This window comes from Oenanthe melanoleuca, chromosome 6 (assembly GCF_029582105.1).
Source record: "Oenanthe melanoleuca isolate GR-GAL-2019-014 chromosome 6, OMel1.0, whole genome shotgun sequence".
Taxonomy (NCBI): Eukaryota; Metazoa; Chordata; class Aves; order Passeriformes; family Muscicapidae; genus Oenanthe; species Oenanthe melanoleuca.
The window spans coordinates 21,068,815-21,085,073 of record NC_079340.1 but is presented as its reverse complement, the minus strand read 5'-3'; the positions used below and the strand labels follow the sequence as shown (position 1 = coordinate 21,085,073).

The 16,259-nt window shown below is 40.3% G+C and overlaps 1 protein-coding gene across 1 annotated transcript in view; it reads left to right on the top strand.

Annotated features, from left to right (window-relative positions):
- Positions 1–3,347: 3,347 nt before the first annotated feature.
- Positions 3,348–16,259, top strand: part of LOC130254917 (gamma-aminobutyric acid receptor subunit pi-like) — a 45,471-nt gene continuing 32,559 nt past the window's right edge. The window contains exons 1-2 of the mRNA XM_056495043.1: positions 3,348–4,028; positions 11,678–11,765. Coding sequence (XP_056351018.1) covers positions 11,710–11,765 — 56 coding nt within the window. The 5' untranslated portion in view covers positions 3,348–4,028; positions 11,678–11,709. The remainder of the gene's footprint in view (positions 4,029–11,677; positions 11,766–16,259) is intronic.

Below are 16,259 nucleotides of genomic sequence, written 5' to 3'. Positions count from 1 at the left end.
GGCATGAACCTTAAATTTGAGCCATTTTATATGCTCATTATTTTCTACTTAGTCTGTAAGAGCTGCAGAGTATGTAGCCCCCAGTTCATTGAGAATTATTATAATAATTTCAAGTGCAACTGTTCATTCAGTATAAGAATGTAGACTTTCATAGACAAACATTTCTTTTAGAAAGTAGACCTTGTATTAAAATGCTGATTGATTTTTCCTCTGCTTCACACAATTGGAAAACTTTATTTCCTAAAGAATTCTAAAACTGGAACACATTTCATTCTTTCAATTACATCCTCTGGGACACAGATTAATGAAATAGAATTGTTGTAGTAATTTCAAATCAATACTCTACTACTAGTGGATTTTAAAACATCCTAAACATTAGGGTTACCTGTTACCTCATTAAAATTGAAAAAATTAAATCAATACAATAGATCAGTGCATGTTTTCTCACTCTTTCTTTGTCTTTTGCTTAGATACATACTGTATTATTTGGTCTAATTTTCAGGTCCTCACTCAATACTGCATGTATTCCACACTCATTTAATTAGCATTCCAAGCATTTACAATTACTTTAATAATATCCAAAAATATCCAAAATAATATCCAGTAATTGTGAATATAATCAAGTTAAAAATGGGCACATTTTGATTCATGATACACCCCATTTTATGTGTCAATATAATGCTTGAGTGGAAATGCTGATGTTGGCTTGTTTGTAAGGATCTTGTTATTGGACAAGCAATTCAAGTATCCAAAAAATCTCACACCCAGACTGCTGATCAGGATTTAACACACCTCCAGGAATCCCTGGAATACCAAAAGCTCAGTATATTTTCTCTTACTTTGGCATTACAGCTGCTGAAACCATTACAGATTACAGTGTTGTTTAATCAATGCTGCAGATGTTGCAACCACCCTCTGAGGTTACAAAGTGTAAGGAAAATTTAAAATTTACTGAAAAACCCAACTTACCCAACATGGGCTCCAGTGCTGATGCAGAGGACTAAGTGCACAGAGGAGTTAAATGATTTCTTACCGTGGGCATCTAGACTTTTGTGTTCAAGGAGTATTTTCTGCAGGCTGCTCTCTGAAACAATTTCATTACTCTCTACCAGCCTGAGGATGGAGTCAGCTGATTTTCCCAGCTGATGAATGAATGGCTCTATTGAAAGACTCAAGCTTTGGGTTAATAATTGAGCTGTCCCTTCTGGGAGTAGCAGGAGGTGGGGCTGGTGCCCCAGGGAGCACAAAGGGGACAAGGGTGTCCAGGAGCTGATCTGGGGGTGACAGGGCAGGTTTGTGCATGGGACAAACTCCTGGAGCCAGCTCTTCCTGAGCTATCACACCCCAGCTGAGGCTGCAGCAGCCCCAGCTGAAAATTAATAAACAGAACTACAGGCACTCTGAAGGACCAGTATAAGCTTTACAATAGACCAGCATAAGTTTTAGTTTTATGTTAACAGGTTTTGCTGGCAGCCTTAACATTACAGGCTGCAGCAGTTAATTTTGAGTGTTGCATTGGCTTGCTTGTCACAACCCAGGTGATCTGAAATCCCAGTGACTATTGCTGCTCAAGGGCTCTGGTGTGAAGAGAATATGCCCTGCCCCAGACTTTCAAATGCATCACAGCTATCTTAGAGCCTTGAAATGCAGACAGGTGCTGAAAAATAATGCCTTAAAGTGGGAATTTAGTGTTCTCCATCTGAGCACTGTGAACCGAAACAGGCAACATCACCTTGATGCTTTGCATTTTCAGAATATTTTCATTCTGATTGAATTATGAATTTCAATTCGTGGAAACTTGAAAAATGTTTATAAGAAGTAATTAGAAAGAGATCCCTAGAAAGTTGAGGATTTCTGATATTGTGCATTAGCTAAACCTGTGCTTGGAGCTCTACTGGGAATAACAATCAGCATTGTTTCTATGCCAGCTGCTTACAGAATTTACTTTAAAGCTGTTTTCTCAGTTTTAATGTTATGAAAGGCCACATGAGACCAAATTTGCTGATTCTCCCACTTACAGCTGTTCTGCAATAGAAATGGCCAGGGATTTTTTTTTTCCACTGGGTTTTCAGCTTCTTTCTGCTTGACCAATGAATGGAAGATAAACACTTCATACTTTATGCAGTTAGACAGACTGTTCAAATGAGATATGGGGGGAAGTATCCCAGAGCAGGCACACTCAGCACATATTCTTGACTTATAATTGGATCAACATTCAACATGTGCAGGAAAGAATGGTTTTTACATCTCTTTAATTTCTCCCTCCTGCAGATGCACTAACAAATAAGAGCTCTAGCAATAACAATACAAAGGCAAACAACAGTAGAGAAATTTTTTGCCATGTAGAGATGTTTTTTTCCTCTCCTAGTCTAAGCCTCAGAACTTCCCCTGTTCTGTAACCTGGGAGGAGCTTCCAGTGTAGTCACAGAAAATACGTGATATCAAACAGCCTCTTAGGGCAACATAGCTGTAACTAGTTTAAGATAAAGTTAAGAAAAAGGACAAGGGGTAAAGGTTTTAAACTAAAAGGAAGTAGATTCAGACTAGATAAAGATGACATTTTTATGGCATTGGTGAAACACTGGCACAGGTTGCCCAGAGAAACTGTGGATGCCCCATCCCTGGAAGTGTTCAAGGCCAGGATGGATGGGGCTCTGAGGAACCTGATCCAGCAGATAATGGGCTGGACTTGATGTCCTTTAAAGGTCTTTCCCAACCAAAATAGTTCTATAATTCTGTGAAAAAGCAAACAGCATATGCTTACTTCTGACGTGAACTGAGACTAGCATGTTCTAGGAAGAAAACCCTGAGGTTTTTACTGCTAGAAGATACAGGATTGAGACCTCTCAGCCTTTGCCTTCCTCAGAAGTTATCAACTCTTTAATGCCAAAAAACAGCACCAAGATTTGAAAGTGAAATAATCAAAATCATCTTCTGTCCTCTGCTTCACACCTTGCACCAGTACCACCATATTTTAGTACTGGTGACAGCATCAGGAAGGGTTTGGTGTGTCCTTGTGTATCCCTCTCATCCAAAATATTGCAGTCACCGGAAATGATTTCTGACAGCAGATGTTAAATTCTGCCTGAAGTGGATTTTCCTAATGCAACCTTTGTTGGTAATCGCGTTCCCTAAGTGGTTTCCTTTATCTTAAATTTTGTGGAATAGTGTTAAATGCCAACAGCTCCTGAAGCGAGAGGTCAGACAGGGAAACAATGTCTGCAAAACGAACACTTTGCACTTCTGGAAAGACTTGAACACTGCTACTCAAAGGCACTCAGAATGTGATGTATTTCCACATCAAATAGAGAACAAGGGTGGAATTCTCTACCCGGGGTAGCTGGAATGTGACAATTGCAAGAAGGAAAACCGAGGCAATCAGCAGGAAGTTTCATGCAAGCTCTGTTACGGAGGTATGGCAGAAAAAGAAGCCATGGGAAGTGTTGCCCTGACTTCTGTCGGTCAGGGATCCCTCGCCACTTCTCCGCCTGGCATCCTTTCCCCCGAAGACACTGGGAACTGGAAAGGGGTGTGAGCGAGGCTGAGCAGAGGAGGAGGGGCAGGGAAGGGGCTCCTGTGGGGGCTTGGGCGAGCATCAGCAGGGCAGCATCAGCAGGGCAGCATCAGCAGGGCAGCATCCCCCGCCTGTGCCGCCCACGCTGCGGCCGCGGGCGGGCGCGGAGCCGGGATCGGAGCCGGGATCGGAGCCGGGATCGGAGCCGGGATCGGAGCCGGTATCGGAGCCGGGATCGGAGCCGGGCGCTGGACGGGGCTCGGAGCTGGGAGCGGAGCCGGGAGCTGGACCGGGCACTGGACCGGGCACTGGACCGGGATCGGAGCAGGACTCGGACTCGGAGCAGGGAGCGGAGCCGGGAGCTGGACCGGGCACTGGACCGGGAGCTGGACCGGGCACTGGACCGGGCACTGGACCGGGCACTGGACCGGGATCGGAGCAGGACTCGGACTCGGAGCAGGGAGCGGAGCCGGGAGCGCAGCTCGGGCTCTGCCCCCGCTCGGAGTGCGCTCAGGTAAGGCGCGCCCGCTCGGGATCGCGGCACCCAACCTCCCTCCCTCCTCATCCCTCCCCCTCCGCTCTGCTGCCCTTTAAATTGCTTTTTGAAAATATTGCTGTTTCCTCTCTGAAGGAATCATTATGTTGTTGGATTAAAATAGCTCAGAATTGCTCGAATTTCTGTTAGTAAGTCAAATGGAAGATGTGTCTCCCCGGAAAAGCTGCGAAACCTTGCTTTTAAAAACAGTGGGTGGCACGTGGAGAAACTTCTCCAGGCATAATGTAAGAGTCGGCTCCCATTTCCCCTCCTCCCAATTCCTCATAAAATCTGCATCTCACCTCAAATCAATACAGAGGTGAACAATGCACTTGTAATTAAAAAGTGTACGAAATTTAAAGTAGGTCACAGTGATTAAACCTATTATTGAGGACTGAGTAATGAAGAAAGGGAATATTTGAATTTAATGAAAACATTTTATTTCTCTAGGAGGTTCTTTTTTTCTAATTATTTTAAAAAAATCCTATATACACAATTTCAATGGCCATTCAAACTTTATAAACAGGGTTCTTAAAGGTTCCTCTCCATCATGAATACTCTTGGTAATTCTAATTACCTGTCATAGAATAAAGCTAAAGTAGTTTGTGCTAGAGGAAAAGGAAAATCCTGCAACAGGCACACACAGATTTAAGTAATCTTCCCACGTGGTAGCTGTGGAAAAAATCTAAGATACATATTTTATTGGAAAAATGCCTCTTGCTTTCAAAGCCCCTCATGCGATTTCCTCTTAGACCAAATTCCTGATTACTTTGAGTTCAGCTCCACATCTCAGTTGGAATAACTCCTCTGACTTCAACCTTAGCAGGTACAAAAGCTTACAGCTGAGCCCAGGACACCCAACTTGGACATTTTTGTATGGTTGCACAATTAAAAACAGTATATCCTGTGATTACTGTATGTAATTCTACTTAGTAATTTTAATTTTATTGATTTGTGCCAATTAATTTTGAATACAAAAGTTTCATAGATTTTAAAAGAATCAAAGCTGCTCTGAAAACTGATTTTCTCCTTCCCAGTCTTTCATCCTGTTGCACTGCTCAGAATGGTTAGTTTGTAAATCACCTGATTACAGGACACTTAACAAAGGAATTTGGGTCTAAGACTTTGGACCTCAACTGAGAAGCAGATACTTAGTGACTTAGAAAAATAAAGTTTTCTCTGGAAGGTTTCAAATATACATAACAATAATCAAACCCAGAAAAGTCATAACTTGGATGGAAAACAAGGGGCACAGCTGGGATACTTTCTGCAAAGTGAGAATGCTGAGAAGAGCTCACACTCACCATGGTCTGTGTGGGGAGAGTGGGCCCCAGGTTAGTGGCTGGAAGATTCTGGAGCTGCTAACTTTCATAGTGAACAGTAATTTAAACTGGCACAACACAGGCAGCATTTCATTCGTCTTTCCAAATCAAGTCATTATTTTCTTAATCTGAACCAGCATATCTGATCCAGCTTCCTGGATTTCCAGCTATTTATCTTAATCATATCTAGGCTGATGTGCCCAAAGGAAACTGTCTCCATTTTGCTCTAGGCAATAAACCCCTTATCCTGGTCTGTGTAAACAGTGCAGGTTTCAGTGCTGCAGGAATGCTGTATCTGCCTCCAGCCCACACTTGTGGGTGCCCTTCAGAAACCTGGTGACCTGCAGTGCTCAGCTGGCAGCTCTCAGCTCTGAGATGGTCCAGGGACACCCCCCAAGCCATCAGTGTTTGCCACACCTCAGCTCTTTGCACCTTCCTGCACAGCCAAAGCTTTCCAGAGGTGCCTTTGAGGTTTCACCCATCAGGGGCAGCCTCTGAAGGTTACCTGCCTCTCTGACCCAACCCCAACACATTCATTCCTTAAATTGCACAGAAACTGAGCCTCTTTGCCCTATTGAAGCCACTTGGGTGGGCTGTGAATTCTGACTGTAAAACTGGTGTGGCAGAAGGCAATCCCCACTTGTCTGTGGGACTGGGTGTGGGAGGACCTTGGACTGCTGACAAACACCTTAAAAAGCCAGTAAAGGTCTCAGATTTGAGATTTGTATTTTGGTACAAGAGGACTCAAACGTTTGCAGATTTATGTTGAGATCCAGCTGTCCAGATGGCAGAACTGAGATGCACAAAGCAAAAAATTTTAAAAAGCTTGTATGCACATAAACCCAACCATTAATAAACCTCTGATTTCTGTGGGTAATTACAAATGACAGTAATCATCAGCCATGAGTCAAACTCCACTAATATGCCAGACTTTTGAGTGTCAGCTATCTAAAATCATATTTAGGAGCAAGGTGTAGAGAAGTTACTTAGTTCTCTGCCTTTTTAAACTAGAAAATAACCTGTAGGACACAGTTTCTGTAGATTTCTCCATAGATATAAGCAGAGCTTGTAATAAGCTCTACATTTAAGCAGTCACATGAACCCATTAATTTCTTCAAATCTATTCCATGGATGTTTATTACTGCATCCATTTCTGTACATTGCTGAAACCTTTCAGTTCAGTGTTGTGCTGGCTGGGAGCAGGACATCTGGCACTTGCTCCATGAAGGTAACTCCTAGAATTGTATTGTCATCCTAAGCACCCAGGTTTTATAAATCCAAAATTAATTTTCCAGAAAAACAGCATAATGCTAAGAGCATCCTTGCCAGTTATTTCCCAGCTAATCCACAATATGTACTGTATTTAAAATGCAGAGAGTGAAAACAAAAAACAGAAAACATAAAATAATCCTTTCATAGGTTATGTAACTTACTCTAGGGCTTTGATGTTCATGAAATTGATAATACAGAGAACTTGGTGAGAAATAAAGACCTCAATCCAGGGCACCAAATGTCTCTCATACACTTAATTACTTAAGTATTAGCAGCATACTGCTAGTCCCTACTCCTTTGGTGGCTGGAAGTGCTGGTACTAAAACTTTTTAAGACTGTAACAATAGATTTGTTTGACTTCAATTCTGACCTTCCAGTGTATTTTCAGGACAGTGATATTAGATATAAACTTGTACATTATTTGGGACTTTGAAACAAATCACTGAGTTTTTGATTTTATAGTCTGAAATCATGCTATGGTAATTTTTTTTTAAAATAAAAATATTTGTCATATTGATTTATTTGGGATAATTTTAAAGACTCTCGTGTAATGCCTATACCTATATAAACAATTTTTAATTGTGAAGTTCCAATTGCAGCTCATTTTGCTACACCAGAGAAACAGTTTTCATATCTGGGGAATCTTAAATTCATTCTACTTATTTAACATTATGAGCTTCAGTTGCTGAAAAATATCTTTGGCAAAAACATCTCATAGTACAGGACTGGAGAAGATGCTTTCAGACTGGAGCAACTTCCCAAGGTTTTCATTGAGCAAGTGACACTTACCTGGCACAGGAGACAGAAGGTCATAGCATCACTGGAACCCCATGTTTAACTTTGAACTATTGCCAGATACAGCAGCAGCAGAGACCTAAGAGCCCTTCAATTGCTGACATAACATTGTCATAGCAGATGGCCCTGCACTGCCTGTCTCAGAGAAAACAGGACAAGACAGCTCCTTTCCATGGACCAAGGACATCTAACTTGGATTACTTGCCCAAGGAGACTTGCACAGCTTTGCCCATGCTAGGCAAGATCAGATGTGCCTAGGGTTTAGAAACAAGCTAGCTGGTGTGCCAAAAGCCACTTGTCAGCCAAATAAGAGGGTGCCCCTTGTAACAGGATGCAGACACATGTATTTGTCTACTTTCATCAGTCAATTCCCCTGTCAGACCTGGATTTTTCTGCCACTGGGTTTTATTCCTTCTTTTTAATTTGCTGCATTAAAAAAACACTTCTTGATACTTTTCACTAAAGCTGCAGTCTCTACAATATTAATCCTGACATGAAAAAAAATACTTGAATGTGTGAAAATTTTGCATTTCTTTCTCCTTCAGGGAGTGTTAGGAAGTACCATGAAACTACAGCCATTATAGGCAGGCATCCAGATTAACCCAAGGACAGATATCATGGCACTTTATTCCACAAAGTGCTTTGTCAGTGACTACTGCCAATCTGTTGCATGTAGCTGGCTTTTCCAGGCTGTGGTGGTTTTGGCTGAAGTGGAGTAAATTTTCTTCACAGTGGCTAGAATGGAGCTGTGTTTTGGATTTGTGCTGTGAACACAAGTGTTGGTATTTCAGGGATGTTTTAGTTACTGCTGGGCAGAGCTTGCACAGGGTGAAGGCCTTTTGTGCTCCTTGTACCACCCCAGGAGGCTGGGGCTGCAAAAGGAACTGGGAGGCAACACAGCTGAGGCAGCTGACTCCAACTGACCCAAGGGGAGCATCCCCTCTGCTTCCAAACCTTGTGACTGCCTTCCATATAGCCACTCCCTTTCTCCCACAGAGTCCTTAGTGTTCCCAGCTTTCCACTGTTTCCCCTCCAACTGGCTCACTTGGTCTAACAAACAGAGGATGAAGTCAAGAACAGATAAGCTCACTGGTTACTCTGCAGTTTCTAGAAGACAGTGCAAGCAGAGGATCCAGAGCAGGGGAGGCATCTGTACATCTCTGGCACTCTGGGTGAATCCCTCCTGAGCTCCTCTCTGCCTTCCAGCCAAGCACTTAAAGGCACTGTCATTCAACAGTTTGGATGTGCAAGTAAAATGCAACTGTAATGCTAATTTGGTTCCTATTCTAAAACCCACCATCTGCTTTTCATTTTAAGATAATTCTACACACAGTTTTAGATGCCTGCAGTAGCAGCCATGGGAATTCAGGCATATGGCCACTACCATATGACAAAGTGTATTATCTAATAATTTCTAGTCTTTCCCCTGCATCCACTTGTGCATAAAGTACTTCAACATAATAGGCATCTTATCCTTTAATTAATTCACACAAAATTCACATCCAGTGAAGTCTTTGGATATTGTTACTACCTCTGCCAGCTGCTTGCCTCACCCCATTTCAGCCTCAAAGGTTTGTGAAACTTTCATAATTCACTTTTCCTGTCATGCTGAAGATAATAAATAACTGAATTCCCGTGAAAAATGTTAAAACATTAGATGACATTTTACAGTCTTAATCTGATCTGAATAAAATTAGGAAAGTGTTGTCTCATATGAGAATGAGAGAGTATTCTCATATGAGAATCTGGGGCAGATTTGTTACCTTCACCTCAATTCAATGTTTAGAGCAAGATTTAGAGCACAATAATCTGGACAGCAGGCAGCCTGTCTAGATAAACCAAGTCACTCAATAGTATATGCAGAACACAGGTTAAGCTTATTTTTCTAGGGTGGGAGGAAAATATTATGGTTTCTGCTGAACCAGTTTTAAATGCTGGCAGTTCCATAGGTGCAGGCATGCAGGAAGGAATCTTGCTGTGGATGTGCAGTATTTGATGAAGCAATGTGGGGCAGGAAAGGTCCAGATGTGCAAACATGCCTAGAGGCATTTCAGCAGAACAAACCAGCTCAGAAAGCCCCATGAAAAGGGGCGGCAGAGAAAACGTGTGTGTGCATGCAACATGTGCACACGTGCAGCAGAGTTTATACATCCAGCTTGTCTGTGAAACAGCTGAAGGCTCCAGTAGTCACCCAGCTCTACTCATTCCTTGGCTGGCATGCAGTGCCCCTTTGCAGGGAGGGCCAGCCAGCTGACATGGCAATCAGACCTCTTGATTAGTGTTTCCTATGCTGAAGTAAGAGATCTTCTCCCTTCTCTTACTTCCATGCTCTCTTCTCCTGAGCATACAAAAGTAATCCATGTACCATAGGATGGATTTGACCCTTCATGTGTTAAAGACCTAAATTCCCCACCCTCCCATAAAATTGCTGCCTTGGATGTTGGCTAAGAACTGAAGGTAAAGCACTCACTTTAGAAAGAAATCAGTAATAAGCTCACTCCTTTTCATCTTCAGTCCTGTAAAAACGAAACCCAAACAAGTACAGAAATATCCATAGGTTTCCTTAATCTGTTTATAAAGGATCTTCAGTCATATTAGGAGCTCATAGTATCAATTCAAAAGCTAAATATAAAAGCAGCTTTATGAAGTACTTATGAAGTCAGTAAGACTATTTTTATTTTTAGCACATTTTCCTGTGAGATAAAGATACTGAACGTAGGAAACATGCAAACCCAAAATGAGATATGCAAAAGGGATCCCAGGATCTGCACCAGGAGTGTTACAGAATCAGCATGTAGAGAGCAATGTTCTGACAACACCATCTGCTCATTTGTACTGTTTTTGCCTATTACCAGCTCTCTTAATGTCTCATGCACGATTTTCTGTGGAAGTCAGGAGGAGTGTATGATTTATTTTGATATTAATATTTACCAGGCTGGTGTATGCTTAAAGTAGCCAAGATGCTGAGAATATTTGCTTGTTTAAAAAGTCATTGAAATGGCCTTCCTTTTTCTTTGGAGACATTAACAAGCTATTTTGTCACTTCCCTGTTACATAAAAGTCATATCCCATTCACATGGCATTAATTTAGGTAAATACCACTAGTTTTGCTCTTACTGGAATGTAGACTGAAAGAAAAATTACTTTGGATTTTAAATAGCTTGCTGGCATTTTATGTTGGTCACTAAAGAATAGTGAAACAAAGTTCCAGGCTGTGAAACTTCAAATTCTTTACTATTAGCAATTTAGTGGGAAATTGAGATGAAAGATACTCCTGCAAAACTCATTCTGGACACTGAAAATATTGTGCTCGATTGTCCCTTCCAGAAACCTAAAACAGATATTTCATCTTCATTTGTTAACATTTAACAGTTGTGTTCCAGGTTCTGGGTAGGTAGCATTCCTGACATGTAGGGTTTATTTAGAGTTTTGAAGCAGGTCTAACAAATAAGGTTTGTGTGCTCTGATGAAATACAGCAGAAGTGTGCACAGTCTGTGCATTTCAGATCCATTGCATGGCTGCATTACACCATGGATTGATACTCTTTTCATCCAGAAATGGATTACAGAGCTGACAGATTTCTTAAAATAACTATTATGGATGTGAATCATGCTGACAAAAGCAAAGAAATCCCATTCAGAAAAGACATCTTGCCTCAGCCAAACATTCTTATGAATATGGATGGTTATATATGATTTATATACAAAGAATTTTTTTCAATAGCTAGGAGTAGAAGCCTAAAGTTTTGTTTTTTTCTCATTAATAAAAAAGACTACCAAGGTTACCTATCAGTGGTATTGATGCTACACATGGACCTGAGAAGTTGCTCTTAGATTGCTCTTTGTTCTAAGATGGGGTCATGTGTTGTTCCTTAAGAAGAGACACTGATATGCAGAGCATGAGTAGAAGAGACAAATCTCAGTGTTTGCAATTCTCCTACACAGGATTACATTATTATTTGCAGCAATTACTTTTCCTGGTATTTAAAGGACTGAGGCAAAAATGAAAGAGCTGTAGTGTACTGGAATGCAGCTTCTGTTGGTGAGTTTAATCCTGATGCCACCTCTTCTTCAAGTTTTGAGTTTTTTGGTTTCTTTTAATTGATGTAAATATTAACTAACACAATAGAATAAACTATTCAAGATACAATATCTTTAGTGTTTAAAACCTTTGGAAATTAATGTATTAGAAATGCATATGTGCTGTAAAACATTACCTCTGCACCTTTTGTTTTCTAGACCTGCAAGAACTTCTGAAAGAACTTGTGACCATGTGCAGTCTTAAGTGCTGCAGTCTCAGAGCCCTTTTCCTGTTGCTGCTCTGTAGGTAAGAAGTATTTGCTAAAAATATTTCTCCAATATATTATTATATCAGTTGGTTTATAATAAATTTAATTATAATTAGAGACATATCTGACCAGGTAACAAAGTAAAATCTTGTCATTTGAATCTTGCCTCTTCCAAAAATGAAAGAACCTGGGTATTAATAACAGAAATAAGGACTGAGCTTCATGAATCTCAGCTGCCTTAACATATTTTTTTAATTGGAAAGACTGAGGGAGAAAAATAATGGAATTTTTGAAGCATATGAACCCTCAAGTAAAGGATTACTGGGTTCATAGTGAGTATTGTATCAGATGCTTAACAAATTCAGGCAGACACGCAGTCCTTGCCTGGAGCACACAGTGCCTTGCCCAGGGACAGAAGCACACAGTCCACCCAGATTTACTACAAGCTTGAGACAGTAAAATTGTCATTGTGCACTAAAAGGAGAGTATCTTGAAGAAATTACTTATTTGAAACACTCTTTTCTTATTCTCTGCTATGAAATAATGAAGTCTTCAGGAAATCTAAGTTGCATTAAGCTGGAAAGTGAAAATTATCCCCTCTGGCTATGCAGAACCCTCCTAACAGTACAGCTGCCATGACAAAAAATATAGAAATGGAGCACTTAAAATATATTCCTTCTGTAAAAATGGGCAAAAATATTCTTCAAGTAGTTCTAATAAGAAAATGTAAGCATGGACAGGTTAAACATTCTCATCACTTCTTTCAACTGAAGTATTTAGAGTCTGTGAGCCAATTCTTTTTCTAGCATTGCCTAACCCTCATCTCACAGTACATTTCTCAGGATAAGATTCTGACTAAGCTTTAACTCAAGTGGGTGTGCAAACATCCATTTAGATAAAGCTTTCTCTCAGTAATGGGAACAGGTGGAACAATCCCCTGAAAGTGAGTTTAAAGCATCCACCTCCCCCACCTTCTCCAGTCCTGCAGAGAGATCTCTGTCCAAAACACACCCTTGCTCTAATTCCACCTTCTTTCCTCATCAGCTGGGACTTGCCACACTGTAATAAGTGGATGACTCATGGCTTAGCCATAATAAAACCCTGCCAAGAGACCAACACACCTAAGTAACCAGGAGGCAAAGTTTTTCTCCCCAGGAGCTCAGCCTGTGGTACACATTCCTTATTATCAGGCAGACTTTGTGAATCCTCTAACTTGATCTGGCTGTGAGTGCCCAGAAGCACAGGCAGCTCATTCCTGGGTACCATCCATGGGTTAGGGGCACACACAGCACCTGGACCAGTGCCTGCCCCACCTGTGCCTCAGGACCTGTGCCTCTGCTGTGCCCAGATCCACACACAGGCTGAGAGGCAGCTCTGGCCCTTGCTTATCTCACAGACAAGATGATGCTTAGGCACAAAAATGTGTTTTCCCAGTGCACAGATCAGGAGGGATTTGTGAAAGTGCTGTTTAAAACAAAAAAACTACCCTGCTTGGCACTGAAACAGGGAAATATTTCTAAACAAAACCCAAGTGCTGAAGTGCACCCAAAGTAAGGACCATGAATTTTTGCCAAGTGGTCCCTTAGATATTCCACTTGGAAAAGCTCTGCCTAACATGTGAAGAGAGTTTCTTCTACTGAAAAATTTACAGTCAGTAATGGTATGGGGTTTTTTTTATCCTTTCTATCTCTCCTTGCATGAATGACACTTATTCACTTCATTTAACATTAAATTACATTACAATCACATCATAGCCCCTTCTTTAGGATTAAATTGGGGAATTGCCTGGATGATGCTTCTCAGATATTTTTTTAATTTTAAAAGTGGTAATGACAAATTTGAGGTAAATTTATTATTACCTGGAATCAGATTAAGTAAATGTATGTTATTTGGTTTGAAGAAAAGTTCCCATTTGTGTCAGATAGGGTGTTTTTAACATAAAGACTGCTAGCCTGGCCTTATGGAATCAGAGACAGAAAATTCTATGAAATGTTTTTTTTTTTTTTTTTTTTTTTTTTTTTTTTTTTTTTTTTCCTGAGCTTAGGAGCATTTATGGTACTTCACTCTTTTTTCTTGCACCTGGTGATATGATGCTACAGCTTCAATATCATCATTTAACAAAAAAAATTGATGACAGTACTGTCTGTTTCAAAGCAGAGAATTAATCAGTGATGTAGCAGATTTTGCTGCAGTTTACCTGCAAAGACCATATAAACCCCCATATCACTAAGCACGAGTATGAAACAAGAAATAACTTTATTTGCATCTGTAAGCCCTTCATCTGTCAGTGAATTGCCTGAAAAAAAAGCTTTTATTTATTCTTGTTTTCCTGGGGGGCGTGTTTCAAAAGCTTGTTCAGACTGTATTTGGCATTTTGTTTATCCTCTCACAGTTCTAAGGTGTTTTTGTCTCTTTCATGATACATAACTCCTGACAAAAAATAGCCAGAAAAAATATTCTTGTACATGTGTCTAGACTGTAGTTTTGTAGTTTTATATCATTATAAATGATATATACTACTGTTCAGGGCAAATGTTCCTTGCCCCTGCTTCCCCCAGTTACCCCATTCTGTTAAGACACTAACTTGAAAGTACCTTAAATAATAAGCAATTTTTTCACCTTTCAAGTTTAGCCAAAACCATAAAAATGTACAGTTTTTGAGCCATTAGAACTAATTAGGAAAATAAATAATTATAATTCAGCTTTTATGAAAGCAAGCAGAAGCATTGAACCTGATGAGTTAAAGCATTTATTATACATTGGCAGTCCAGAACAGATAGATATTCTCAATTGAAAAAAAATTATATAATCAGATTTTTTCTGTAAAAGCCTGTTCCCTCCTCAGTTGCTGGAACATCTGTCACAAGGTAATTCCATGCTCTTATGCATGGCAAGGTATTTCACATACATTAAGGAAATGGAGGAACTTTAACAGCTTCCCTTAACTATAAAACATATACTTAAATATAACAGCACAAATACTGGTTAAAGGAGCAGCTTAGATGCATTCATGAGAAGGTGCAGGTGCATAAGTGGAGTGAGTCTCAACTTTTATTTATCCTTTGCAGATGTGTGCAGCTGTGAGCTCACTGTGGCTGAGCTGGGAGTGGAGCACATGAACCAAAGAGCTCTTTGAGGGAAACAGGGCATGATCCCTGAAAACACAGGAACCCCAAACTGCTGCAGGCACAGAACCTCTCTGGGTTCCTTATCTTCCACCACTGACAGTCTGCCTCTGAGCATCCCCCTAAACCTGCAGCCTGGTGACTCCACACACTCACATTTAGGGACCTCAGGTTTCTCTCACTTGTTGGCTCACTGTGACAGGACTCCTCCAAGGTTTTGTGGCCAAACAGCACACAGGGGACCATGCCCCATTAATTCACAGCCTCAATTACACCACAACAGCTTTCCCAGGCTTACTTAACCATAAAACTCAATGGACAGTGATATGAGGCTACATGTCATGTGTTAATGAGGAAAATTATAAATTACCGCAGGTCATTTAAGGGAAGGACTCCCATGAAAATTTTAAAGACATATTTTAGAAAATAGGGGTTAATGATAATGAACCAGACCACTTTGAAATTGCATATTGATCATCAGAACAATGATATATCCTTACAGCAGAAAAGAAACAAGTTTTCCTTTAACATTTCACAGCACCTAAAACTTACTGAAGAACAATCCAGTAAAGCTGTGAAATTAAACTCATGCAGCTCACTGAACACTTAGCTAAAATTTATATGTAAATTACAAAAGGAGAGATATCTATTCCAAGTGCAGTATTTAAGAAATTAATTACATTCAAATGCATTTCCAATTTTAACACTTCTTTGCAACATAAAACTGGCCTTCTTATTTATATTTCACATCTCAACATGACTGTGTTTGTTTCCTTAGGAAAAAACTTACAGGAAAAACTTCCCTTACTTCAATGCTGGCATTACTCAAGGGTATACTTAAGTAACAACATCATTGTTTGGCAATATAGAAATAGAAAATGAGGAAAAAAATAAAGGGAAAAAATAAGATCATTCAAATAGCTAAGACATTAGTGTTATAAGGCAGCTAATGAAAACCAGCTATTTCTGATGAATAAAAGATTATTCAGCAATAGCAGCTTTTCAAGCCAGTGGACACCACATTTAAACCACGTGCATTCAGTAAGATCATTTCAGCATTTTAGATTTGCCAGTTTAAGGTGCTGGATTTTTCCTAGTGGATGAAAGTCTCAGTGTCCTGACAAAAGCTTTCCCAGGAACAGCAAAATTAAAAACAAAACATCAAGCTTTGGAAAGCTACAAAAGACCCAGAAATATAATGCAGAAGAGAAAGCAGAGTTTTCTGGAGTAGAAAGAGAGCCGAGATTAAGAAATTCAGGATTTAGCACTACAAGGAAAGACCAGAAACACTGGTGGCCCCTCACCAATGGTTTATATTTAGATTATTCTGTGGTGAGTAAATCACTACAGCTACAGCTCTTGCACCTACTGTAGAAGGGCTGGTCACTTTTAGGGTCAGTAATTCCC